Source organism: Poromitra crassiceps (genome assembly GCF_964638095.1).
Source record: "Poromitra crassiceps genome assembly, chromosome: 9".
Taxonomy (NCBI): domain Eukaryota; kingdom Metazoa; phylum Chordata; class Actinopteri; order Beryciformes; family Melamphaidae; genus Poromitra; species Poromitra crassiceps.
In genome coordinates, this window is record NC_139630.1 from 37,506,914 (window position 1) to 37,534,707 (window position 27,794).

A 27,794-nucleotide genomic window follows, 5' to 3' on the forward strand; every position below is an offset into this window, starting at 1 on the left:
TCAGGTTCCCATGAAGCCTCGACGCTCCGGCGCGGTTCGCCGTCGCTTCTTCTGCCGCTTCTTCTTGGTGGAGACGTCGAAGCTGGTGGCCATCATGATGTTGGCCTTGCAGAGGTTGACCCTGCTCTCCAGCTGAGCCGTCACCACCTCAAGGGCCTCCAGGTGCTCCAGGGAGTCTACCTCGAACGTCTGCCACAGGTCGACTGGAGAAGAATGACAAGGAAGCAATTTACCTTACAAACCTTATTCCTATAACCCGTGTATTAAGGAGTCATTGTAAGCAAGCATATAGAAATGCTCTGTGGTTAAGGTCTGTACTGCCCCATAGCACTAAAAATGATAATAATATATCTGGTTGATAGAGTTTATGACATTACCAACATCTAATGTACTGAAATATTACAATAATGGTGACTTGTGGAATAGGAGCACCATGGCACCCCCTGGTGAAACACACTGTCACCCCACTAGCTTAGTTTTAGTTTGTATTCACTGAAGCAACTGTTTTGCATGCCTAACTCATCAGGCATCAGGACCCAGCAGCTTCACTCACACTCTTGGTGCCACTTGGCGGGTTCCAGCATGAGGTTCCTCTTGGCCTGATCGAGCTCTCTCTTCAGGTTGTTGTATTTGGACCGGACCTCGCAGATCCTCTGCTGCCGATGCTCCAAAAACTTCAGCTTGGCACTGAAGCACGCAGGCCCCTGAGAGTACACACATACACACGCACACCACGCACACGTCACACGCATGCAAGCAAGCCATGCACACACACACACACACACAGAGTTTTGGAGGTTGGATGAACAAGAGCACCTCTCTCTCTCTCTCTCTCTCTCTCTCTCTCTCTCTCTCTCTCTCTCTCTCTCCCCACACAGATCACCCCCCTGGGCAGTGACCCAAGACAAGAAGTGTGTAGGCTACTAAACGTAATATAAATAAATACTCTGTCTCAGATTATACTAACATTGCTACACAGAGGGGATGGTTTCAAAGGTTAATACATGCACATTTTTCAATAGGGAAAGACGAGAAGCTCTAAATATGGAGCATGGGAGTGTTACGCAACTAATTAAACTACTATTACAACTGATTTTATCAATAGAACTACATCACCTGCACGTATTAAATAATTCAAACCAAAAGGAGGTTTGTAGTAGATGAAAAAGCTGTAAATTTGTCCTCAACATACAGTATAATACTATTTATCCTATATATATTTCTATTTTATTATCTTCAATATTTTCTTTTTGTTCTTTTACCCACAGTAGGCTACAGTATGTTCTGTTTGTCGTATTCTTATTTATTCATTGATGCTCCAATAACCCAATTTAACCCATGAGGTCATCAAAGTTTTATCTTACCTTAATGTATATGATTAATTATTAATGATAGATTATGAATTATTGACAAGTAATTATTAATTTATTATAATCTTATTATCTTATCTTAACGGGACAATAAGTACGATTTTTTTGTTACAGCAGCATAGCACATACTGACCATGATATGTCTGCGCGGGGTTGAATGACTTCACCAGTTGCATGACATTTATGACTTTCAAAACTCGCTTTCCAACATATTTTGGAGCAAAATCTCATTAACATTTCAAGACACTCCCAAACCTCCCCCACCCCCACCCACCCAGTTTCAACTGTTCCCTAGCAGGCGACTGACGGGCATCACATTCAGTTACGAAAGCTAAAAAGTCTTGTTCTCAATACAAAAAAAAAAGCAAATGACAAAGCTGTATTACCATTTAGCATGATATTCGTAAGGTCACTCTGGAGTTATTTCCGGTGTTGTTGACACACAACGCTGGGGGTACGGGGCTCGCTCTCTTATGGCTTACGCCCACTGATGCCAAACTCAATCCAAAAATCTGTCCGTTTTACTGTTGTCTTGATTGTCACTAAGTGCACGCGCCCGACTGCTATAACATGACTTTAGACCTGTTATAAATCAGTGGACTCTTTTCTAATATTCGGGCTAAAAACTGAAGCTCAGACCACGTGTCTTGTTTATTTACAAAATTCACATCCGCGCTCATTGTTTTGAATGGTGAGTGACCCCCAGTTCCGGGTCCCGTGTACCCCCCTTGCTCGCGTGACGCCAGAGTGACCGTACGAATGTGTTTCCCTTGGATTTAGCTGCTCTAATTAGCTAGCGTACTTGTCTGTTGTGAAAATGTAACTTTAGTGTGTCGATTACAGGATACCGTAGCTCAGGGCAGGAGGGTAGAGGGGTGGAGGCTGTGCCATGCAGACTTGTGTAGGAGGAGGAGACAAGTCAATCGATGCTGTGGCAATTCCTTCCAGGTGCCAAGACATGCCCCTTTAACTCCTTCAAAACGACCCAAATAAATCCGTCACCTGTTTGCAAGCACCTGCTCGTGTCTGCATCCGCTCCATATTGTCGATCTCGTACACCTTGATCTCGTAGGCCTCTGGGATGCCCCGCTCCACCCAGCGAGCCCGCAGGCCGCCGCTGGCCGAGCGCCTCATGGGCAGGGATGCATCGTGGGAAAGACGGCGTTGGTGCGAGCCTATAGCGGGCAGACCGAGAGTGTAATGAGGCCGGAAAGATGTGGCGAGTTCGAGGCTTTCTCTCAACCTGTATTTCTCTCTCTCTCCTACCCTTACCGATGCTCTCTATAGGCCTACTGTTTAAGTGGAATTGTATTTTTAGTTAAAGTTTGTCAAATTTTCTATTTGACATATGGAGCTTATTTAATTAAAAAAAGAGAGATCCAAAATGACTTCTAATATGTCCTACATGGCACATAAAGCCAGCAACGTAGAGTAGGTTGTTATATTGTTTAATTCATAATAGACTATTCTTGAGCCTCTGCTTGCATCCAAATGTTCTGTTGAAATATCAGCTCACATCAGACTCCAATGAATTTGAAGGTTCCCTTCTGGATTAGAAAGGAGGGGAGAAAGAGTAAAGCCAGATGACAAATTAAGGTCTGTGGCCTCCTGTGGCCTCCAATCCATGTGCACTTGGGATGAATTGAGGACAGGGGCCTGGCTTCCACCACAGGGGGGCAAAGACAACCAGCCAGGGCCTCTTCATTATTTATAAAGCTGGATTTGAGCAGAGACAGGACTTTGTTATCTCAGTCTGCCAAACACGCAACGCAGTTTGTAGAGACACATTCTACGTCCTTGGGCTCAAGAGAATGTTATAGCTCTTAAATATGTGCATGGCGTTCACCCCACGACAGAGATCATCTACAACAAAACACTATTAAAAGTTTCCCCTCTTTATAATTCCATTAGTAAGTGTTGTCACTGGGCTCATGAATGAATGATGTGCCCTACGGCACGATTATTCTGTGTGAATGTACTGCCACCCCCGTTTCATATCACTTTAAAAAGTGTGGCCCAACTGCTACACAACCATGACATATGGTTAAACAACCTTTAAAACTAGCATTTGTTTTTGAAAGTTGAAAAAAGTCTAACTCATATCTCAAATAAACAAATCTAGCAAATAAAAGTAAAGTCTATTTCCAATATTTCATATTGTGGCTGGTTTTGGATGTTTCCAAACACAGTTTCTTTCTTCCTTTTGTTCGTTCTTTTTTCTTTCTTTCTTTTCAGATTGACACCCATGGAGTTTTGAAATTACACTATTATTTCTGAATAGATTTCTTGGGTCTTGGGATCATCATAAAGTGCCTTAAACCATGAAGAGATGTATTTCAATTAAAGTATAATATAATTCAAGGGCCTGTCATTCTGGTTCTTTTACCTGTGTTGCCTCTCCTCCGGGACGTCCGGCTGCTGCGGGCGACACTGAGGAGAGAGGCGCTCATGTCACTGACCAAATCTCTGATCGAGTTGCTGCTGCCTGTGGCCTCGCTGTCCCTCACCATACTCTCATAGCCACTGCTCACCATGCTGTTCCTGTTGGGGAAAAGCAGAGATGTCTTGCCCATAGCCGGAGGCAACTCGCCACTCAACACACTGGTGACGTCACTGGCGTGCCCACTCATGTGACTGGGCGTCCGGGGCGCCGTCACCCGGCTATATGGCGAAGGGAGCGGATGCTCGGGCTGGGCGGTCGCCTTGTCCAGCCCTCCTGAGGTGGAGCTGGTTTCCCTGTCCTTCAGTAGGTCAGAGATCCGCCCGTTCATGAACCCCTGAATGGGGGATTTGGTCGAAGATTTGGTCGAAGATGCGGAGCTCTGGCTTGGAGTCCGGCTGATGGAGTGATTTGACCATGGAGGGGAGGAGGACAGAAAGGAGGATGACCGCTCAAAGCTAACCGTTTTCCCGTCTGAGGAGAGGCTGGCACTGCGGTTGATGGACTGCCGCAGGCCTTTGGAGGAGAAGCTGAGGTTCTTGGTGCTGGGAGCAGATAGCCGACGGACTTTGGGAGTAGCCATCTTAAGTTTCCCCACAGCGGAGAGCTTGGAATGGGAAGATCTAGGAGATTGAGATGGGTGGTTGTTGGAGGCGGTGAAATGATGACTCTCATCAGCCATGGGTACAGACCGAGCAATTCTCCTGGGACTCCTGCTAACCCTTGGTAAGGTAGAATCTCCCTTATAACTCCCTGTACCATTCCTCTCAGTACTTTCCCTGGAGCTCCCCTTCGAGCTCACTGAGGTGCTGCTGCTGCCTCTATCCACAGTTTGGAAGTCGCCTGGGGTCCTCCCAAGGGAATTAGTCCTGCTAGCCAGCTGCTCCAGTTTGACACTGAAAAGTCTACTGCTGTCCTCAATGGGTGACTCCAGGCTCCCACTCAAACTATCGTGTTTCATGCGTAGACTTGAAGTTTCTAACACAGATCCAACAGTCTTTGTGGCAGGGCTGCTAGCCTCCTGTCTGTACTGGTTGTTGTACTCCATACTGTATTTGTGAGGAGGGGAGAGGCGGGGGCTGTGGCTGGCTGGGGAGTGCTGTCTGCCCTGCCTCCTCTCCAGGGTGACCCCTGTGCTGCTGCACGGGGTGGATGATGTCACCCACGCTGGGTCTCTGTGGTTGTCTGCCATAATGTGACCGCCCCAGTAGCTTTCCTGCTGTTTGGCATTGTGCCAGCCTCTAGGCAAACTAGCTGTTTTGAGGGAGGCAGGGACGGTTGCTACGCGACCAGGTGAGACACCAATCGTCTCAGGGGTTTTCCCGACAGGTCTGCGCCCGCTGTCTGCCCCTGACAACACGCCCCTGGGAGTGTGGTTGGGATCAACACCCTCCCTTCCTCTGGGGTAACTCCTGTCTGGCTTTCTGGGCTTCTTTCCACAGACCCTGTTTTCGGCAGTGTCGTCGGAGAAATCGGCATCCTCAAAGACGGGCGGCTCATAGGAGATGTGGCTAAAGGGTGACCTAAACATGCTGTCAGACTTCATGTCATGATCCTCAATAGCAAAAGCCCCCCTGCTCTCCTCAAGGCCTCTCTCATCTTCTGGACACTTGCCATAATTCTTCCTGGGCTCCGACAATGACTCCACTTGTGTGAAACTGTCATCATGAGTCACTTTTTGTTTAGCATCATCCAAATCACAATCCATATCTGTATCCATGAGCATGGGATTTATAAATGAAGGTAAGAACCTCTTTTCTCTTCTGAATTGATACGGGGGTTTCTGAGTGCTGGACGCTGTGGGATGAACTGCAGGCTTTTTGCCAATATTAGAACCTGTAGCTGTAGATTCCTCACTGTCATTGCTGATGATTCTGATTGGTTGAGAGCCAGCAGAGCCTTGAGCATGTGCTGGTGACTGGGATGTGTCTCTGAAATGAATAATGTTTCCGCTTCTCCTACCTCTGTCCAATGCTCCTCCGCTGATGGTCACCTCCTCTACCATAGAGAAGACTAGCTCATCGTGACCGTTCGGGTCCAGTGGCTGTTGAACCGTTACTGTGATCGTGGCCTTCATTTCCTTAAGTTCCTCTGTGGGGAGATGAGGTAAGATGTCGCCAAGTATAACACTGGTAGCCAAGGAGGGTGAAGCGGAACAGGAGGACGTGGGACAGAAGAGGGACGGAGTTACGGGGGAACTCTTGCCAACCGGCGAGGTCCTTGTTTCCGGTTTGATCCAATCTCCGACTTCAGGGCTCCGCTGTCTTCCACTGGGCTGAAGTGTGAGAGCAGGCAGATTCGGAACAGCCATTCTCTGAGCATCCACGTCACCATCTTGAGGAGAGAAGTTATCATTAAGAGTTGTGGTGTCAGGCAACTCTGAGAAATCGGCATGGCAGCTCATGTTAAGACTGTGAGTTTGATTCAATGGCTCCTCACTGGAACTTGCTGCGCTCCCCGTCTCACAGTCGTACAGACCCGAATCCTCTCTCTGAAAACTGTCCCCGGGGAAGGCGCCATGTGTTGGCTTTTCTGCCACAGAAGTCTGATTGCAGCCTTTCAGCTCCTGATTCAACAGCGGTATCGGTGACGCTTCTGATGATTCCGTTTCTGGCTGTTTCCCCGTGTCCTTCCGCGTTTGCGATTTAGTTGTCACGTTGTTAGCAGAAGGGCCCTTTGAGGAGAGCTTGGGTATATCCGTTGCGATCTCACTACCGTCGATGCAGCCCAGGCGCTCTTGGAGCTCGGCAAACGTGTCACATTTGAGACAATCCCTCTCTGGCTGCTTCATTTCTGCTTTCTGCCCCTCAGCTTCTTCTTTCTTCTTCTCTCCCTGCAGTCGAGGAATGCTCAGAAGCTCCTGAAGGAGAGCGGTAAACTCTGGGTCGTCCATGTCGAGCTTGCTGGGTTGCAGGGAGGGGATGATGGGCACGAATTCGGGTTGGCCCAGCGTGGAGGCGGCTCTGGGTTGGACCGAGCCGTCCGAGTCTATGTGGATGACTGTGTCGCAGGACTGGTCACTGCTGGAGCGCTCATCTAGCCCTCTGCGCAGACGGATACGAGGGACGTCGACATCCACCTCACCGCTGGAGTGGAACGCTCGCAGGGACAGAGACCGAGGCCCTGCTCTCTCTCTGCTCAAACTCCTGCCGCAAGGAGAGCATGAGGTGGACTGCTGTTGGAATGAAGATGAAGTGTAGAGTTATTGTTCTGAGCATTATTATGGACCTATGGTCAAAATCCAAAATATTGTCCAGGAGGAGGCTCAAGGGAAAATAATCACATCGTCGTAAGTCAAAATAAGAAAGAGTCAAAGGTATGTAAGTGTCATCAAATCAAACAATCTAAGAAGCAAAATTATGAAACTCCCTCACTGCCCAAAAAAGGGGTTTATGGTCTACACATAAAATTAATAAATTAATAAATTAATATAATAATAATAATAATAATAATAATGATAATAATAATAATAATAATAATAATAATAATAATAATAATAATAATAATAATACCTTAGCCCTCTTCTGCGTCCTGCGGATGCGAGAGGCCAGCTGGATAGTGGATAAGGCCTCTTGTAGGTGTGACGGTGACTCGGCAACCTGAGCGATCACCGCTGTATGACAATTTACATCACCCAAGGACTCTCGAAGGAGCATTGCCAATTTACTACCCCTGTACAAAAACAAAACAAATGTCCAAACATTATTAACAGCTCAGCTCAAATAGCCAAATCCATCATGTGTGCAGGCCTATAGGTATTGGGACAATGGCTAAAAGTTTTTTTTGTGTGTGCTATAGACACATCTTCATAATATGGATTTACATCAAAAGATTAATGTGAGGCAAACATCTGGATATCTTTGGAAACCTAGATACAGCAATGGCAACAACAGAAACAACCAACTTCAGTTTACTGTCTGAATACACCAGGCCATGCCAAATGTTTAAACCAATAATATTTTCTAGATAACCTAGGTTCTTACCTGCTGGGGATGTTTTTATGTCCACTCAGCAGAGACAAGATAACAGGGACTAGCTCAGAGTGAGGAACTTTGCTTTTGCTGTTGTTTGGTTCAGTCATCCCCCTCATACTGCTACACACATCTATCATGGTCAATCTGGTAGGGCCACGCAAAGCTATTGAGGGAAATCAAAGAGGAGAGGAGAGGAGGGGAGGGGAGGGGAGATCAGAGGAGAGGAGGGGAGGGGAGAGAAGATCACAGGAGAAGAGAGGGGAGGAGAGAAGAGGAGGAGAGGAGATCAGAGGAGAGGAGGGGAGATCAGAGGAGAGGAGATGGAGGAGAAGAGAGGAGAGGAGATCAGAGGAGAGGAGATGGGAGGAAAGGAGATCAGAAGAGAGGGGAGGAGAGGAGATCAGAGGAGAGGAGATCAGAGGAGAGGTGAGGGGAGGAGATCAGAGGAGAGGGGAGGAGAGGAGGATAGGAGAGGAGATGGGAGGAGATCAGAGGAGAGGAGAGAGAATCAAGATAAACAAAGGTGGGAAAAGAGACTTGAAGCCATCTGACAGAACAGATAAGAATGGTACGAACAAGAGAATAGAAGTATTTGGGTTATTTCAAGTATTTGAGGAAAGCTCACATCATGTGCAATGCATTCATCTAAACGTCCTTTTGCGAAAAGCTTTTATTTAGCCATGTTTGAGTCATACTTAGTCATACCTTAGTGGAATAATTAAATAGCACATTAAATATTGAATAGCGAAAGATTAAATCAGCATCCAAATATGTCACAGCAACCTTTTCCAGTGGTGCTGGTCTCTGTGCGGGGCGGCTGGACATGGAGAGTGAAGAACATAATGGAGCTGAGGCATGGGGGCATCATGAGGTCACCATGGCGACGCGCTGTAATGGCTGCGTCCAGGAGGGAGGCGGCCCGCTCGGCAGTGGGGGCCTTCACCCTGTTGTGGTTACGAAGCTGAGGGGAGGGGCGGAGAAACAGGCAAGGGGGAGCAGGGGGACACAAAGTCACATGTAGAGTGCATTTTAGGGCAGTTGGATGAAGGAGCGCTTCTCAAAATGTACTCAAGGGATCCATAGGGGTCGTTGTAAGGGCTCCAAGGGGCCCTCAGATAAATAACAAATAGGTTAATTACTAGATAGTATCCCAATAAGAGGATCCATCCATGACAATGACTATTAGGTTTTAGAGTCTAGACAATTCCACTTTTCAAAAATAATCAACAACACTACAGACAATCTTGCAATGAGATCACCAGCCGTGACTTAAAATTAAAATGTGGGCCAGGGGTGTAAAGTGTCGGGGGGATGTGGGAGGGCAGGCCCCCTTGCTCGGATCAAGCCCATTTTCAAACTCGGCCTTTATTTTGATGGCAGCTACACACCTGTAAAGTTTCCTGACTGCATCTTGCATGGTTTTGACACTATTGTGTTTGCAAAATCTGTCCACAGACAGACAGACAGACCGACAGACCGACAGAGCAGACTGGAACTGGGGTGGAATACACGGAACAGCAATTCCCTGTCATTTAACAAGCCCCCTTTTTTTCCAAAAAGACTACAAAATCCTTTCACCTGTATCCCGTAGACAGGGTCTTCTTGCAGACTGATCTGAGCGGCTGGGCTGTCCTGGACATTGCCTGACGAGGGGACCACCTCCCCCAGCAGGTCCCTGAGCGTCTCCTGGTCCTCCCCGCAGCACAGCTCGATAGCAGACACTGAGACGCTCAGGTGGGTCCAGGTCTTCTCCTTCCTGCGCTCGATGGCGCTGAACAGCCAGGAGATGGCACAGGGTATCAGCCCCAGCTTCTGGCTACTCTCATCACTGCCCACCATGCTGGACCAAGACCCTGTGGTGGACAATGCATACATACAGTACAACTCAATACATGCTTGAGAATGCTTGACACACACACACACAGAAACACACATTTGAGTTGTTTTATGTTAATGTGCATCAAATCAATTAGTGTACATCTGATTAATACAGAACTAGGTTTTCCCATGTTTGTGTCCTATATGATTCTGATTCTGATTATCGTTGAGGGAAAGGATCTGTGTTTCGAGCAAGATTCAACAAAGCAGGCAGCACTACACGACTGTCTGAATGAGAGGAGCAACATGCTACTGTAAAGCAGGCAGCACTACACGACTGTCTGAATGAGAGGAGCAACATGCTACTGTAAAGCAGGCAGCACTACACGACTGTCTGAATGAGAGGAGCAACATGCTACTGTAAAGCAGGCGGCACTACACAACTGTCTGAATGAGAGGAGCAACATGCTACTGTAAAGCAGGCAGCACTACACGACTGTCTGAATGAGAGGAGCAACATGCTACTGTAAAGCAGGCAGCACTACACGACTGTCTGAATGAGAGGAGCAACATGCTACTGTAAAGCAGGCAGCACTACACGACTGTCTGAATGAGAGGAGCAACATGCTACTGTAAAGCAGGCAGCACTACACGACTGTCTGAATGAGAGGAGCAACATGCTACTGTAAAGCAGGCAGCACTACACGACTGTCTGAATGAGAGGAGCAACATGCTACTGTAAAGCAGGCAGCACTACACAACTGTCTGAATGAGAGGAGCAACATGCTACTGTAAAGCCTTAAGGGGCTTTTCAGACATGCTGTAATGTAATACATGTGACGATAAGTGCACGGCACTGAGGAGGCAGAAAGGGGTTGGGAGTGTCCAGTCTGTGTGTGTGAACGAGTGTGTAAGAGAGTGTGTAAGAGAGTGTGTAAGAGAGTGTGCACAGAAGTGTCTGTGTCAGGTCATTTCCTCGCTTGTGTCTTTCGCTTGTGATCTGCGCACACTTACAGTATAGGCTACGTGAGTTCACGTGTATATTTCTGGTGTTTTGTGTGTGTGTTTCCTCTTCGTGTGTAGTATGCGCGTGTGTTTATGTGTGTGTGTGTAGCATGCGCGTGCGTGTATGTGTGTGTGTAGCATGCGTGTGCGTGTATGTGTGTGTGTGTAGCATGCGCGTGCCTGTATGTGTGTGTGTAGCATGCGCGTGCATGTATGTGTGTGTGTGTGTGTAGCATGCGCGTGCGTGTATGTGTGTGTGTAGCATGCGCGTGCGTGTATGTGTGTGTGTAGCATGCGCGTGCGTGTATGTGTGTGTGTAGCATGCGCGTGCGTGTATGTGTGTGTGTAGCGCGCGCGTGTGTGCTTCTATGCTTGTGTTGCTTATGCTTATGCTGTTTGCTTGTGGCCTCGTGCCATATCTTCTGTACTTTTGCCCCACATCAGTATTGGTATCGAGCTACGGGCTCGGGCTTGTCTTATCCAAACTCTAATTGAATGAGGATAAGAGAATTGGTTTCCTCCAATTAAAGGCCGAGCCGCCTGCCATTATTCAGAGGGAACGGCACTGTGTGGCGGGAGATTGATCTCTCTTGGCTGAGGGCCGCATGTAGTCTGTATCGGCCCCCTAATTCAATCAGCTTTACCCAGAGTGGCGTCATGTGAAAAAGCCAAGGAGACCCTGCCCTTACTGTGTGTGTGTGCGTGCGCATGCGTGTTTGTGTGTGTGAGCGCATGTGTGTGTGTGTGTGTGTGTGTGTGTGTGTGCACTACTTTATTTGCACCGCACCACTATTAAACCCACGCAGCAACGCTAAGTGCCGGGTTCCATCTCTCTAATAGCAACATATTAGAGTCCATTTTGTTCAGAGTCCTCGCCAAGGCTCGAGCGGCAGGGAATAAAATGAAGTATTTTTGTGTTTTGTGCAGAATGTTGACGTGTCCAACGGGAGGAAGGAGGGAGGCTTTTAAAAGAAACCCCAAAAAAACCTGTGTTGTATAATTGATGAATAGGCTTTTATTTGCACAGTAACAGGTAAAGACAGAAATGGTGCAAGAGAGAGAGAGAGCAAAAAAAGAGATAGAGATGGGAATCAAGATTAATAAGGAGATAGAGAGAGGAAATGGAGAGAGGGATGAAGAAAGAGAGGAGCGAGAACGAGAGAAGAAGGTACAGGGGGGAGGAGGAGGAGGAGGAGGGGGGGAGGGAATAGATGGATGGCCCGTAAGTGGGGATAAAAGCAGACGTCCCACTCTCATCTTGAGGTTTTAACCCCAGGCCCTTTAAAGCGACCGATTACTCACCCACACCGGAGCATCCCAAGCCCAGAACGCATCCGTCGCTGCCGCCGACCACACAGCGGATGACATCAGCCAGGACGCCTGCGCACACCTCGGCCTGCCACACAGAACAAAGAAAGGTCAGCGAGGAGGCCCTCGTGATTCAGCTGCATACTGCCAACAAATATTTCAAATAGATCCAATCAAATGGAAATGGAAAGGAAGAGGAGGAGGAAGAGGAGGAGCGTGTGCTGCTGTGCTGACTCGTCGTGTCCCCTGGGCGTAGAGACTGTAAGCCAGGGCTGGAGAAAACTCGGATCATAATTGATGCGCTGTGTAATTGCGATGGCCGTCCACTGGGGTCTTTTTAAGAGGCCTGTTCAGCTCATCACACAGACAAAGCTAACCAAACCGTGTGTGGTGTGTGGAGTACAGCCGGGGGAAGCCAATACTGGAGTGCACGCTGAATTCTTGAGAAAACCTAGCATGCACTGACTTGATCTATCTTTACAGTGTCTTGCCCCAAATGTGAGATTGAGTTTCCCTTTTGAATTTCCTCTTAAGCAGCTTCAGATTCCATACTGGATAACCAACATGTTGCACAGTATGTCCTGTATCAGCTTGTTCCAATGTTTCATTTAAGATATTGCACGCTTATATCAAGTGAAATATTCAAACCCAAGAATTTTATTTTTATGGCCGTACCATTACATCAAATGGAGAAACTGTAGATGTGTTGTGCATCATTTTATACACATGCCCATATTTGCTATGTTTGAAAACCATAAAATCTTTGCAGGAATTTTTAAATGCATTTCTGTGGGTTTGAAGAAAGCTTGGCTGTGAAGCATGTGTTTGTAATGATGGTCCTGCATGCGGGACTAAATGGGCAAAAATGGCCAAATTAGCCAAAATGAGTGAACACAGGCTCAGCACCATGGAGAACTCCATCCGTTAGCTACCGATGGTTGACAACTGAGTGGAGGAGCACAGCTGGAGTCAGTTGGAATCAGCCAGGGAAGTGGACTATGAAAACCCTCTGGGGAGAGAGAGGGCAGAGGCTGCATGCCAACTCTGTGAGCGAGGCCTAACTACATGGCCAGTCACACAGGGACGGATATTCCACTAGTATTTAGAAAACGTGTTCTGACATTATTTGAGGGAAATCATGGTGATGCAGCTAACCTGGCTTGTTTCTTGTGGATAGGCTGCATCAAAGGTGTAGGTCTTAAGAGCCTGGCCCTCGCTGCCTTGAGTCAGTGTGGTGTAAGGCTGGCCTTTACACACCGCCTCCATTATAACCACTCTTCTCTTGGACGGGTCGACCCGGAGAACAGGTGAGTAGATGCGGCCGTCAGAGGGAGAAGGGCTCACCCTCAGTACCACTTTGACCTGCAGGACAGAGGAGATGGGAGAGGATTGGGTTGGAAATAATAATTATTATTATTATTATGTAACTGCTTTTTACCCAGTGACATTTGAAATTTGACTGAGCAAACGTGCTGTTTTTCAGAAGTGCTCTGTTGCAAACCAATACAATTACACACATTCATAGCTTGCAGCTGCATGTGTTTATGTCCTGCCACCATCGTACATTACAGGACATTATGTCACATTATGGTGGTGGTGGTGCGTGCGTGCGTGCGTGCGTGCGTGCGTGCGTGTGTGCGTGTGTGTGTGTGTAGAAAGGCCAAAACAAGAAGGAAGACGCCATTATTTATTCAGTGCAAGAAGTGTGCAGGCGCTGTGCTTTACAGAGCAACCTTTGCCTAAGTGATTTCAGACAAAGTTTTAGCTCAGGAGTCTAAGCGGAGACTGAAGTAAAAGTGCTTTTAATGCACAAAAATTGAATATTAGGTTTTAGAAAATACATTTTCCCCGAATTAACGTGACTTCCATTATAAACCACGCCCATTTCTGGTCTTCTATCCGAATACAGATACAGATACAGAGACAGAGACAGGTAATTTTGTTGGATGAGCAGATACAGACACAGATACAGAGATAATGACATCTCTGTACACCTCCAGACAGTTGACCCAGTTAGTGAATAAACAGAAAGCACATGCACGTACAGCTGTGTAGGGATGCACACTTCCTGCTGTATTTCCTCAAGTCATGACATTAATTTGTTAATGCAGCTCTCTACAGGAGGCATTTAGAGGTTTTGAGGTCTTGTATTAAGTTCAATTTAAGATCTGTTGACCCCAACAGCCACTTAACAAAGCTCGTATACAGTATACTTTTCAGCCTATTGACCTTACACAGGGGTCAGCCAGTTACTTCCTATTGTGTTGACACTTCCTGTGATATTGTGTTAACTGTGGCCAACACTGCTGAGGGGCTCTAAAGGTGTGTGCAGACCCCTAAGAGCAGCCCATGAGTCAGACTAGGTCAAACAGACGGCGTTTTGAACAGGAAGTCGGAACACAACTGAGTCAAGTGGGCGGGGCTACATAAGGTGAATAGGAACTTGAGGCCACAGAAAAGACAATAGGCAATGAGTGCGTTTACATGCACACTAATAAACTGTTTATTAGAGGATTTCTAGAGTTACCTGATGATCAAGCGGTGATGTAAACAGCATCCTTTACCGGATAAAGGCCGTTATCAGTTCATGAGAAAACCCATAAACACACCTAGGTTTTTGATGAATCATCAGGTTTATTCATTGCAGTCAATCTCCACGCATAGACTTTGAGGGGAGTTCCTGCTATTTACTAAGTGCATGTAAACGCTGAAATCAGATTATTGCCAGTTACCTGATTATTTTCCGTTAACTGTTTATTGTTTGCATGTAAAACGCACTCAAGGTCAATAAACTCATGAATATATTTTGTAGTATTTCTGATTGTCGCCATCATTTGGTGACGAAATGGAAAAGAGAGAGAACAGAGGATGACGTGAGACAAAGGATTCAGACCTACAGGAGCTCTGCACGCACGCCTCAGCAACCTAATGAACCAGACGGCCAGTCAAAAGTAGTTTTGTTGAAATCACGCAGGACCGCATTGTACCACGATGACATCACCCGTCATCGGCAATCATGAACCAGTAAAAGCATGCGCTCCATCTGTGAGATGCCAAGTTCCCAGTGTCTGGGGAGGACATACCCCCCCCCCCCCCCCCCACACACACACACACACACACGCACACACAACCTCTATCTTCATTTTAATACTTTATGCCAGTGGTTCTCAAGGTGGGGTCCGGGGACCACCAGGGGCCCTTGGGGGTGTTCCAGGGGGTCCCCAGAAAATGTATGAATTGTTAAACGTCAGCATATTATTTAATTTACAGGAAGTTGAAACCATTAGAGAATGTAGAAGAACGACTGTTTTGATCATAGTTCCACTGTTATATCTGCCTACAATACAGATAGTCAGGGAATTCTGGAATTCTGAATAAAACATATTCTTAATATTTGATGAGACAAATCTCATCAAATGGGGGTCTGTGGACTAAACTGGGGGTCCTTGATATGAAAAATGATTGAAAATCACGTCCTTATGCGAGAAGTGGCTCCCCCTAAAAATATTGAACATGTGTCAAGCTCTATGTATGGGGTTAAATTATTCAAGAACCCATTTACAAGAGGAGAAAATCCTGCTTGGCTCTCACACACACACACACACACACACACACACACACACACACACACACACACACACACACACACACACACACAGAGCTGAGTGCTTGGGCAGGTGCAGCTGGCAGTGGGGTCTATCTGAGCCCTCATCTGTAACTCTAGACTAAACCCATGAGTCCATCTATGAGACGTGGGCAGCCATATTGATCTCCCCCCTCCTCCCGTGGGAGGGCAGAAACAAGATGGAGGCATTAACACCACATTACAGTGTATATCATAAAGGAGGGGTGATACAGGATCTCCTCCAAATTGACTGTGATGTCTTCACTCTGGGCGGTAAAAAACACACGTCCAAGGTGGTGTTTGTGGCCGAGGATGACAGCATATTCTGTCAAAATGGTCAAAATAGACACTGAGAACTCTGACATGCTCTATTCTTTGTATTATAACAACATAATTGCAAACATATAGCATGGTAAAATGAGTCACCAAGTGACTGGCTGCCTTTGTGAGACATTTCTACTGATGTGACTGTTGCGTAATATGTTCTATTCATGTAGACTATAGTACAGTATTTACCCCTTAGCAGCACTATATACTATAGTGCATGTTACATCTTAGGGGTAAAAAACTTTTTTTCCCCCTGGAAAATCCAATAATGTATGTTTATGATTTTGAGGCAAAATTGCAGAGCTAGGATAGCTGGATATATGTAAACCAACCAAATTTCAGTTAGTATTAGAAATATCGCTTGCTCAAATGTTTAACATTGACCTGCAATTGGAGTGCTGATGAGTAAATTTTGCAACCTTATCCCCCAGGTCTGAGGTGTATATATATAAAATAAATAAACTGGGACCAAAATTGGTATATACTAACTATGTTATGCCGCCAAGATCTTCCAGTATAGTATTAGGTTGAACAATCTACTGTGGCTTAACAGGTTATAGACAAAAAATAGGGTGAATAGAAGTAATGTGTGGATATGTTCTTCTGTTTTGGAGGATCAGCAAAGCAGGTAAGGTGTACCTTGCCAGTGTTGGGTGAGTCTTTGGTTCTGCCGGCAGCCTGGAGGAGGCAGGGGGGGACGGGCGGAGGGCTTTTCTGGATGATGCCCCTGAAGCAGGTGGAGAGATTAGCAGGAGCTGCATCACAGACCAGCTCTCTCTTCCTGGAGGTCAGGTTCAGCTTCTGGGCCGCCCTGCAGAGAGAGAGAGCCAGGGACACTTACCAGCTCATTCCATTGGAACTAGACAGAAATATAGACTAGAGTTGTAACTAGTGATGATTTTCATTATCGATTAATCTGTCGATTGTTTTCTCGACTCGATTAGTCGTTTGGTCTATAAGACAAAATGGTGAAAAATGTTGACCACACTTCCCCCAAAGCCCACGAGGACATCCTCAAATGTCTCCTTTTGTCCTGACCAAACAGTCCACAACCCAGAGATAATCAGTTTACTGTCATAGAAGACTAAAGAAAGCAGAAAATATTCACATTTAAGAAACTGGTCTGAGACAATTTTATTTTTTATTTGCATTTTTCGTAAAAATGTGTCTAAATGATTAATTGATTATCAAAATTGTTCTCGATTAATTTTCTGTTGATCAACTAATCGACTAATTGCAGCTCTAATATGACATGCAACAGATTAAAGTAAAAGAGTAAGAGTAAAAAAATATAATAAAAAACAACATTCCAAAATAACCACTAGATAGATAGAAGTTTTCTTAAAAGTAGTAACATTTTATCCATTGTACTTTTTTAATACAGAGAATATTTTTCCAGTATGAATATAGTGTTTTGGGATGAAACACTTCAATGACTTCAATGTCTGATACTCCCTGATCAGCATGCTTTTTTTATGAAATTACACCAATGGTATTGAATGGGTTTTATAAGCCTCAGCCTCAGTACTTACTCACATTATGGATTATGTAAACTACTACTTCCATCAAAGAGAAACATTTAAAACAACAACTTTTTATCCAACAGCAGTAACAGAACAATGATCACATAGTGTAGTTTACATTGCTTTATTACGTTATAACTGCAGACATCATCAGTATATAAATGGGAGCTAGGGCTCTGTCTGTTTCTCTGTCTGTCTGTCCCACTGTGATGTCATAAATCCCACTGTGATATCATCAGTGATGTCATAAATCCGAGTGATGTCATACATCTCACTGTGACATCATCAGTGATGTCATAAATCCGAGTGATGTCATACATCCCACTGTGACATCATCAGTGATGTCATAAATCCCACTGATGAAATCCCACTGTGACATCATCAGTGATGTCATAAATCCCACTGATTACATCATCAGTGATGTCATAAATCTGACATCATCAGTGATGCTGGTCTCATTAGCCACACAGCAGCTGAGCTACAGGCGGCCGAGCTGTGAATGCGAGCTGCAGGGCCAGCTTGGCGAGCTGCAGGGCCAGCTCGGTGAGCTGCAGGACGGACGAGCCTAGGAATCGAGCGCGGGTAGCGCGCGAGATCCCTAGTAGAAATACAATTACCAATAGACTAGAAATCAAACTTTATTAAGAAATAATGTAACATCATACTGTATATTAGCTAATTTCTGATTTACACTTCTCCTGTATTTTACAGATTAAATTATTTTTTTACAGACATAATTGGTATCTTAATAGATATAATAGATATATCACTTACCTGGCCAGAAAGGACATGGCAGCAGTGTTTGCAATGTTCACCACTCTTGAGATGTGGGGAATCTTTGGGCTAGTCTGCACCGTCCCAGCATCTCCACAGCCCAGCGTGGTGTCTTCTGCAGTCTGCCAGGGGAGAAAACGTGTTTAAAAAAAGCACAAAATCTGTACTTTTGGCACGCCCCCCCCCCCCCCTAAGAGGGGAGCATGGGATCGGCGTGCATCTGTGTGGTTCTATGTAGGGCATCTAGGTTGAGAGCACACTTGGTTAAACACACACACACACACACACACACACACACACACACACTGTTAGTCAAATTCTGGCTCTAGAAAGATGGATGCGTTTGAAGTGTGAGGAATACTGAAAGGCTGTGGTGACTGCTGTCTGAGTTTAAAACATGACTCAGAGATGGAGAGGTCTAGTGAATAACATAGTGTCATGATCTGACACTCACTGACACACACACACACACACACCAATGAAAACGTGTGCGTGTGCGTGTGTGTGTGTGTGTGTGCGCGACAGGGACTGTGCATGACCTATTCAGCATGCATCCGCTGGCCGCCGCTGCTCGGGATGAGGTCAGCGAGCCCCACAGAGACAGACAGCCAGACAGACAGACAGACGGAAAGACAGACAGCCAGACAGGCAGACAGACAGACAGACAGACAGACAGCATCTTGTTTTACAGCGGCCTACCTCTCATACCGTCTCATCAATGTCTCCGCCCTTTTTAGTAGGGCAAGATAACAGCGTCAGCTTTTCATTCTCCCACCGAGATTACATCCAAACATGAAATGCCAATTAGTGCCATTCAGGAAGGCTAAGGGCTTGGCTTGGAAGGAGGCTGGGAGCGGGAATGTGAAGGTAGGATATAGCTAGGGATACTGTGCTACCCACCCCTCTCTCTTCTTGTTGTTTTACATCATCTGCCATAGTGTTTTTGAGTCTTCTGCTTTCCTGTCATTTCCCCTCATCTCCTTATCCTCTTTTAGAATCTCTCAAAGCCCCTGATGTCCTTCAAAATCGTGCCCCCCCCCCCCCCCCTCAGTTATCTGCTGTCTCACCCTCCCCCCTCCTTGTGTCCTCTCGTCCTTTTCTCTCCTCTCCTCCCCTCACCCTTTCTCTCCAGTCCTTTCCTCCGCACCTGTTACTTCCTGTGCCAGAGCCTGGCCGTGCGTGCTTTGGTTTCTCTATTCGCCTTTTTCACTTCCCACCCAATTCACCCATTTTGTGTCTAAAAGGCAGGAAGTAACACAGGTACAAGCAAAACATTAATAAGGGTTTCCAGCTTCCAATCCATTTAGGTGCTCCAGTGCCGTTTTGCTTGCACCTGTGTCATGTCCTGCCTTTTAGCCCATACAGAACGCCTGCCTGCCTCTCTCTCTCTCTCTCTCTCTCTCTGTGTGTTTCAGACCCGCCCCCTTTGCTGCAAGGCTTGGCTGTGAGGTGGCCTCACCTGGAGCTTGTTGGCAATTAGGAGCAGCATAAGAAGCCAGGGAGAATCTCCAGACGCTGCCTGCCACCTGTCCACTTCCTTTGCTTTCTCTGCAGCTTGAGTTTTTGTTCATTATTTTGACCTTGACCATCATTAAAAGCTTCCCTGTCTCTCTGAGCAAGCCTTTGTGATAATAAATGGCCCTTTTCTTCTCGATCCCTTTCTCCTGGACTCCCGTTCACACCCTAGTCATCTTTTAGGGGTCGTAACAGCGCCCCCAATAGACCCTTCTCACGGGGGCCATTTTGTGTCGAGAAGCCAGGGTAAACACAGGTGCAAGCAAAACACTAATGAGGGTTTCCAAATCCCAATCATGGAAGTTGGAAACCCTCATTAGTGTTTTGCTTGCACCTGTGTTTACCCTGGCTTCTCGACACAAAATGGCCCCCGTGAGAAGGGTCTATCCTTAACAATTCATGCCTTTCCCCTTCTTCTCCCATCCACTTTTCCTCTCTCCTCCTCTTGTCTCCTCCCTGTTAACTGTTAACATCACTGCCTCTCTGTTCTCCTCTCCTCTCCACTTCCACTCTTCTTATTTCTTCTCCTTCTAATCAGCCATATCAAACTGAGCTCATGGTGGTCTAGTCAATGATTCCCAAACTAGTGGGCTGCAGAGGTACTGCAGGTGGGCCGCGAGTGGTCTGCCAACACTCCCGATTTTCGCGGGTAATCAGACGGCTGTAGCAGGGTCATTTTTAAAGCTACAGTGGAGAGCCTGTTATCAGAAGAAACTAGAAGACCTAAGACAGCCATTACTACCAAGCATACTATGCTAGCTTGTCGGGAAGCGGGCTAAATAATGCTCCTAACGTAGGTTAAATTTGGGCGAGGGAAACTATTTCAAAGGGGTTCAAAGGGGTTGACCTCTCAGCTCAATTTATCTGAATGAAAATTGGTCCAATGGGTACCACAAGTCTCCCCTTTACAGATAAGGTAGGATTTTTCACAGCCTAGCATTAATACCTTGTGGATTGATTTATTCTGTTGTTGATCAGCACATTTTGTCTCAAAAAAATGTTTTGCATGCAAATTGATGAGTAGGAGGGCTGAATGTTGGCAATGTGCTTTTGGGTATTTTGCCGAAATGTTTTTGTATGTGGATGGATTATTAATTTCCCTTATGCCCAAGTTCACATGCTCTGTTAACTCATTGAATGCCAATGACGACAGCTGTCGTCAATTCAAATACTGACGTAGAGTGCCAAAGACGACGATTGTCGTCAATTGCGTTTTTTGACGGTGGGACGTGGAGAGCAGAGCAGCACGCAACACCCAGACAGACCCAGGCAGCAGGACAGGATTGACAAACGCAAGCCAGAATATCCGATGCCCACCAGCAGCAAATCAAGACCAGCAAGAAGCTGCAACCAGCAGCGCACGCAGGGGCCAGCGCTGCTGGTTGTAGCTAAAAATATTATTCTGCCAAACAAAATTCCCTGGCCTAAACTGTTTTATTGAAGGAAATGATTTTTGAGGTGTGACTACATTAGAAAAGATTAGCTTCAGAGTCAGTGATGTGCTTGAAATGTTTAATTTCACAAAAGGCCAATTATCTCAGCTTCTAGAAAAAAATTGCTGTTTTTGGATGAATCAAGCTATCTTCTCCGGCTCATAACTAAAGAACGGAAAATGGGATCAATAAACTTTTTTTTGCAGATGATAGAATAGAGTCTCATCGTTCTTTGTGCGTGTTCAGTGTTTACATAGTAATATCACACAATATTCTGTGGGCCTCGAGAAATCACTGAAAACGCTCTGAAACTCTGGCACTGGGAGCGTCCGTTCTCCAAAAGTGGCTGGCACTCAATGAGTTAATGAAATAAAACATGTATATAATATAAAAAACATATAGGGAAATACATCATCTTATAGTCTGATGTGTTGATCAGAGTTGTAATTAAAGGGTTGGGTGGGCCCCAGAAGTTTGGGAAGCCCTGGTCTAGATCATTTCTTAGGCATTCTTACACTACCCAGTATAGTTTTGTGTGCCTTTTGTATCGTCGAAACCGTGTCACTCTAATTTTCAGGTATTTAAAGATATTTTAAGTGAGACCGCACAGCAGCAATATGACAACAAAGCAAAGTCTCACTGAAACCTTGTATATCCAAAATGTCAACTTGGGCCAGAGAAGCAACCCATTTTTAGTTGACCACCATGCATTTTGTTTTTATCCAGTTGGGTTTGAAAGGGTTTTATGAACCCAAGGATGGTCAACTCATAGAGCAGTGAAAACACCACCATGTCATTTTTCAGTTGAAGTTGGGAAAGTGACTGAAATTGGAGTTACGAGGTTTATTCAGATTCACTATACTTTATGTGTCGCTGGGCATCAGGAGCGCATGGTCTACCAAAAGAAAAACACACACAAAAGCACTTCAATAGACATTGTGTTAATCCAAACCTTTCACTCAAAGTACCTGAAAATGGTTTGCACTCACCTCCTGTGGGTTCATAAGCATTTCCAGTGGGGACTGGGGGAGCACTGGGGGAGGGTGGGCTGAATTTGGTGCTGTGTTCGCCCACATTAATGCATAATTCACAAGCCACCCCGTTATGACCCTCCCCCAATCATCACAAATGCTTTTTGACTGGCTTGCTTTTACGACAGGGATAAATCATGACCCAATTCTATTCCATTAGCAAAAGTACTTTTAAACAACGTCCTCAGCCTTCCGATCTAAATAGGGTCTGATTAGGCACTATGAATCATTGCCTTGCTGACACGTGCGCCCGTAAAGACGCACTTGACCCATATAGGTCATTAAAAGTGGGCTGTACGCTGGGGGACGAGGGGGGGTGTTATGTATGATATAGTGCTAAGAGAAGGCTTTTAGCTGTACCTGATGGTAGGGGTAGATGGTGACACCATCGCTGCTGGTCACTGATGCAGATTTCGCTGTAGATGCGACCAGCTGCTGTTGCTCCTCTACCCAGCGGTCCATATCGGCGTTGGGGAGCTTGGGCCCCCTCCGTCTGAGGCTCTGGGGGGTTCTCTGGGGGGTCCTAGGGCTCTCGGGGGCCCTGGGAGTGGTCCTGGGGCTTTGGGGGGTTGTCTGAGACATCCTGGGGCTTTGGGGGGTTGTCTGAGACATCCTGGGGCTTTGGGGGGTTGTCTGAGACATCCTGGGGCTTTGGGGGGTTGTCTGAGACATCCTGGGGCTTTGGGGGGTCCTCTGAGACATCCTGGGGCTCTGGGGGGCCCTGTGAGCGGTCCTGGGGCTCTGGAGGGCCCTGTGAGCGGTCCTGGGGCTGTGAGGGCTGTGGCTCCAGCTGAGTGGTTGATGCACGGCAGTAGCAGCAGCCTCTCTTGGAGCCTTGTCTCCACAGTTTGTCTCACTGTGTTTTAGCAGTGTCCCAGTGCAGAGGCTGGATCCAGAGTGAGGAGGCTTAGTGGCTGATGGGCCGACCCAATTGGCTTGATCCCTGTTCAGAGCCAGGTGGACCGCCTCTTGTTTGAGCTGGTTCAGGCTCACACCGCAGGCACCGCAGGCACCGCACTCCCCCAGCTCTCCGTCTCTTTCCCTGGACTCAAGCGTGGAGCGACTGCTGTGGACGTGGAGGTTGTCGAGAAGAAAGGCAGCCACAGCACTCAAGTCCTACAGAATTTGAGATAAAGGTGGCAGGAATAATGTACAGTTTGCGTTTACTTAGTTGAAAATAGACTCAGTAGGTTATTGTAGGCACATGTAGTCACTCACTTATTCCTCCACTAAATGGCTTTAATTCATTTGATCACACACACGCACACGCACACGCACACGCACGCACACACACACACACACACACACACACACACACACACACACACACACACACACACACACACACACACACACACCTATTTGACAATTCAATTGCTGAAAATAATAATGATGATATTTTCTTGTATTTATATCAAAATGTCATTACTTTTGCTTCCTGTAAAATGTAAAAGACTACTTTTCAAGGTGTAGCACAGAGATCTATATAAAGCATGCTATTCCAAATATTGGTAGATCTTGCGGTTGCATACTGTAACAAAACAGGTAACCTGCATGACAGACCATACTGTAACAAAACAGGTAACCTACATGACAGGTAACCAAGATCAACCAATAGTAGATTGAAATTGCAATAGCATGCTTTTATTTATCCAGTAGATGTCAGTCCAACCTCTAAGTCCTAAAACAGACTATGGGGCCAGAGCGCGTTTTGAAGGCGAGAAATCTCAGCATTTGGCAAAGTAATCAGTGAGTCATTGTATTGATCAACAACCCTCTGCAGAGAGATTATGATTACAGTATGTTTGTGCAGTGAAATTTTAACTTACTGTACCTTTAAAATAAATAAATAATGTCACAAACCCCCCTCATTAACCAGATTGAAATTGAAAATTTCTGGAAAGCAGTCGCATCTCTCTGTTTTTGGCTGGACCACAACAGCGGGGCCAGCCGCCAGCCCTATAAATGCTCATTTCTGTCACCGACTGACTGACTGACTGACTGACTGACTGACTGACTGACTGGAACACGGTCCAGCCATATACTAGCTTTTGACCTATAGTCTTGTTTAACCTTCATTAGTTCAGGAAGAATACCTAGACTATCACTGGGTTCACTCCACACAGTTACACACATTCACACCTGGGCGCTGTCCAGTACAATGCTGTTGGGGAATGGAGAGTGATACTCCTTCCTTCATTTCCCTGCTCGGGGAATAAATGTTTGACTGTTGAATTTGAACAAATTGCTCACTAAATAGAGCAGGGGGATATATACTATCTGAAATAATATAATTATCCCCAGAGAATAAGGCTGATATGTTTTATTCAACAACCAGACCATCTCCCTCACCCTCTTTCCATCCATCCCTCAAGCTTCCGCCTAGTGCAGATGACCCATATTCACCCAGAGGAGGCACGTTACAAGCTCTGGACTATTATGTAAAATCAAGTCACTTCAAACTCCAAAAGAGTTGAGCCATTAGGGACAAATATCTACTCCTTCCAAAAATATGATTTGGGGGTAGTCTCTGGGTCAACACACTATACAGAGTAGTAGAGCATGTACTATTGGATGTCCTGGCATTCCATTTTATTCTGATTGATGTATTAAATATGCAAAAAAAAAAAAAAAATACACCTGCCAGTCAAACGTTTGGACACACCTGATGGAATCTTAAAGCCATTTTGATCTAAAGGCTTATCCTTAAATGTTTTTTTTTCTTTCTTAGACAAATAAATAGTGAAGTTGATGAAATGCAAACGTGGCGTGTCCATTTTTTCGGGGACTGGTAAGTGTAAATATACTACTGCTACTACTTACAACTTTCCATTTGAGTAAATCGTACTCTTCATGGAGACAATATAATGTGCTTTATCAGCCAGATGGGCGATTGGGCAGTGTTTCTCATTTGAGGACGTTCCATCTCAGCCATATTTGCAAGCCCATATAAAGATGACGACATTATGGAGCTAAGATGCTTTTGAGAAATCATGCCCAGATCAATAAAGCTCCCTTGTAGCCAGTAGAAATCTGATAAGGGACCCTTATCAGATTTCTACTGGCTGTGTCTGTGGCTACAAGATACTGCCTCCCTCCAGCTCGCACCATATAGCCTACCAGTGTGCAGGCTTGTGGTTTGCCTCTAAAAAAACATGACGTGAGCTGTGCCCTATGATCCCACTCAATAGGACAAAAATAAATACTGTCTTTCCCTTATGGAGACGACTGACGAGAGGACACAGGGACGTCTTGATGAAATATTCATGCCATTTGAAACCACTCGCACAGAAATGGCATGATGGCACTGCTTTACTTTGCTGATTGGAGTGTGCATGATGGATGCTGGTGGTGACAAATGTAGGATGCAGGGAAGCGTAGGCTACTGTAGGTGCATGGAAGCGTAGGCTACTGTAGGTGCATGCATGGTATCAATGTAGGATGCAGGGAAGCGTAGGCTACTGTAGGTGCATGCATGGTATCAATGTAGGATGCAGGGAAGCGTAGGCTACTGTAGGTGCATGCATGGTATCAATGTAGGATGCAGGGAAGCGTAGGCTACTGTAGGTGCATGCATGGGTATCCCTCGTACAGTCGGCACTGCACTCGTGCTTCGATCACATCAACATGAAAAAGCATCATTTTCTGCACTTAGTGTCTCAAAGCCATGCACAGACTGCATTTTATATTGTCCAATTTGTCAGAATCAGAATTTGTTTGATTTGTCTGCACACAAGGAATTTGACATGGGTTGCTCTTCTAGATCATAGAAACAAAACAACACAAAATTAGGCTATAACAAAAATATGTAGCCTATAAAAAAAAGGGGGAATGTGCCTCTTTTTGAGCTATAGTAGCCTACTACATATTATATTTACAGGCTATTACACCTGCTATTGCAGTTGAACAAAAGAGAAAAAAAGAAACATACAATTCCAATGTAGTAAACTAGGCTATGCAAAATTATGAATTTGATCTAGCCTACTTTGGGTAGGCTACTCTTATCAGTTATATCGGATTTGGATTTGATGCTTTATCATAATTAGAGGCCTTTTTTTGGCACATAAAGGAGATTCAATGCATTTTTAGGTCAACTCTTTATCTTACCCTGCTGAAAAGTTGTGAGATGTGTTTATGAATATTACCCAGTTGCTCATGCCAACACTTGAACCAGCACACAATTCTGTAAGATCTTGATTTCTGCCAGTCTAAAACGGTGTGCAGGATGAGTTCATCCTGCCTGAACAACTCATTCCACAGCAGAGGATGGTGACTGAAATTGACATCCTACCTGGGAGGAGGAGAGGTGATGGTGGACAGCCAGGCTCAAAGCTTGTTTCTTCAGAGCAACCATGGTTGCTGAGCACTTTTCACAACACGCAACTTTCCTATCAGACCGCCCAAATCCTTTATTCCCCGACATAGCGGCTCTGTAACTCCCACTTCCAGAGGAAATAGTGCTGAAGTGGTCCTCTGATCCGGGGAGAGACTTCGAGGATGGGACAGCGTCGGCCCTCTGGCACATGGCCCTATGTGGGTCGCTCCTGGACCCTCCGGCGCCCTCGGGAGAAGGGCGCTCCTTGGGGTGGCAGCTGCAGCCTTGCTCGGCACCCGGAGAAGAAAAACCGCTGGGTTCACAGTGATGCGGCACTTCTGAGCTCTGAGAAATATGAACACGATACTGGGCTACGACGGTATAGACATGAAGTGACGTGAACAACTGTGAAACCACACCCTAACTATTCAACCGGTTAATCTTATCGGACATGCTGAATCATATAACAATATTTGACTATGTTAAGAACACTGTTCATACAGAATAAAGTCTGGCCTAGCCTACTTACCCAGTGTGTTCCTCTCACCGTGGCAGGACATCTCTCTCCTCTCCGCGAGAGAGAAGACATGACAACTTGTTAAAGGAAATCCAAACAAAAGCTGACTGCACTTTGATTTATTGCACAAACACCCACGAATGTAAAAACAAAAACAAATATTTTACGCATGGCAGGCCTATAGAATATTGGCGAAACTGCAAAATGAGACTCTCAGTCTGAGAGGATGAAGAAGACACTGGCTCAGTGGTGGAGTGATGACAGAAGTGACAGACAGTGGCACACTGCCTGGAGAGGAGGGAGCGCACACTGTCTGGCAGACTCATTGAATTACTGTAACTTTTGCATTTATTATATTCTCCTCTGGGAGGCAGTAATGAGCAACTCTTCAAACACCCAAAAGAAAAGACTGGATATTATGACAATTTCAAGAGCGAATGTTTTCCCCCTTTCGCAACCTGATCCTTAAAAACTCAATCATTAAACAGAACTGAATAGCTTATCCCTAATAGGCTAATGCACAGCTGAAATCTCTCTTCTTTTTTGCCCAAATGCACGGGTGTGTGACAGATGGCCCCTGCGCTGCTCACAGGGTCATTACGGTAACAGAAGATCCTCCCACTACTCTTTTTTTCCAGGACGGCGAAGGAATGTCCTGCCCTGCTGTATCTCTGATTGGTTGGCTCTGGGTTGTGTTTATGCATAAGGAGTGATGATTGGTTGGGTTTAGACACTACGAGTGACGATTGGTTAAGGTGAGGGTAAAATATCAGGTAAGCCAATCAGAGGCAGAGTAGGGTGGGTCATGGCTTCGCCATC

At 45.9% G+C, this 27,794-nt stretch overlaps 1 protein-coding gene across 1 annotated transcript; it reads right to left on the reverse strand.

Annotated features, from left to right (window-relative positions):
- Positions 1–27,047, reverse strand: kif26bb (kinesin family member 26Bb; the record flags this gene model as incomplete). Its single annotated transcript, XM_083642973.1, has 15 exons — positions 1–203; positions 554–704; positions 2,373–2,545; positions 3,757–6,985; positions 7,323–7,482; positions 7,794–7,947; positions 8,568–8,745; positions 9,363–9,637; positions 11,910–12,003; positions 13,071–13,277; positions 16,507–16,678; positions 18,165–18,286; positions 22,504–23,259; positions 26,435–26,803; positions 26,988–27,047. The coding sequence occupies 15 exons, from the start codon at positions 27,045–27,047 to the stop codon at positions 1–3; spliced, it is 6,303 nt and encodes a 2,100-aa protein (XP_083499099.1).
- Positions 27,048–27,794: the final 747 nt, after the last annotated feature.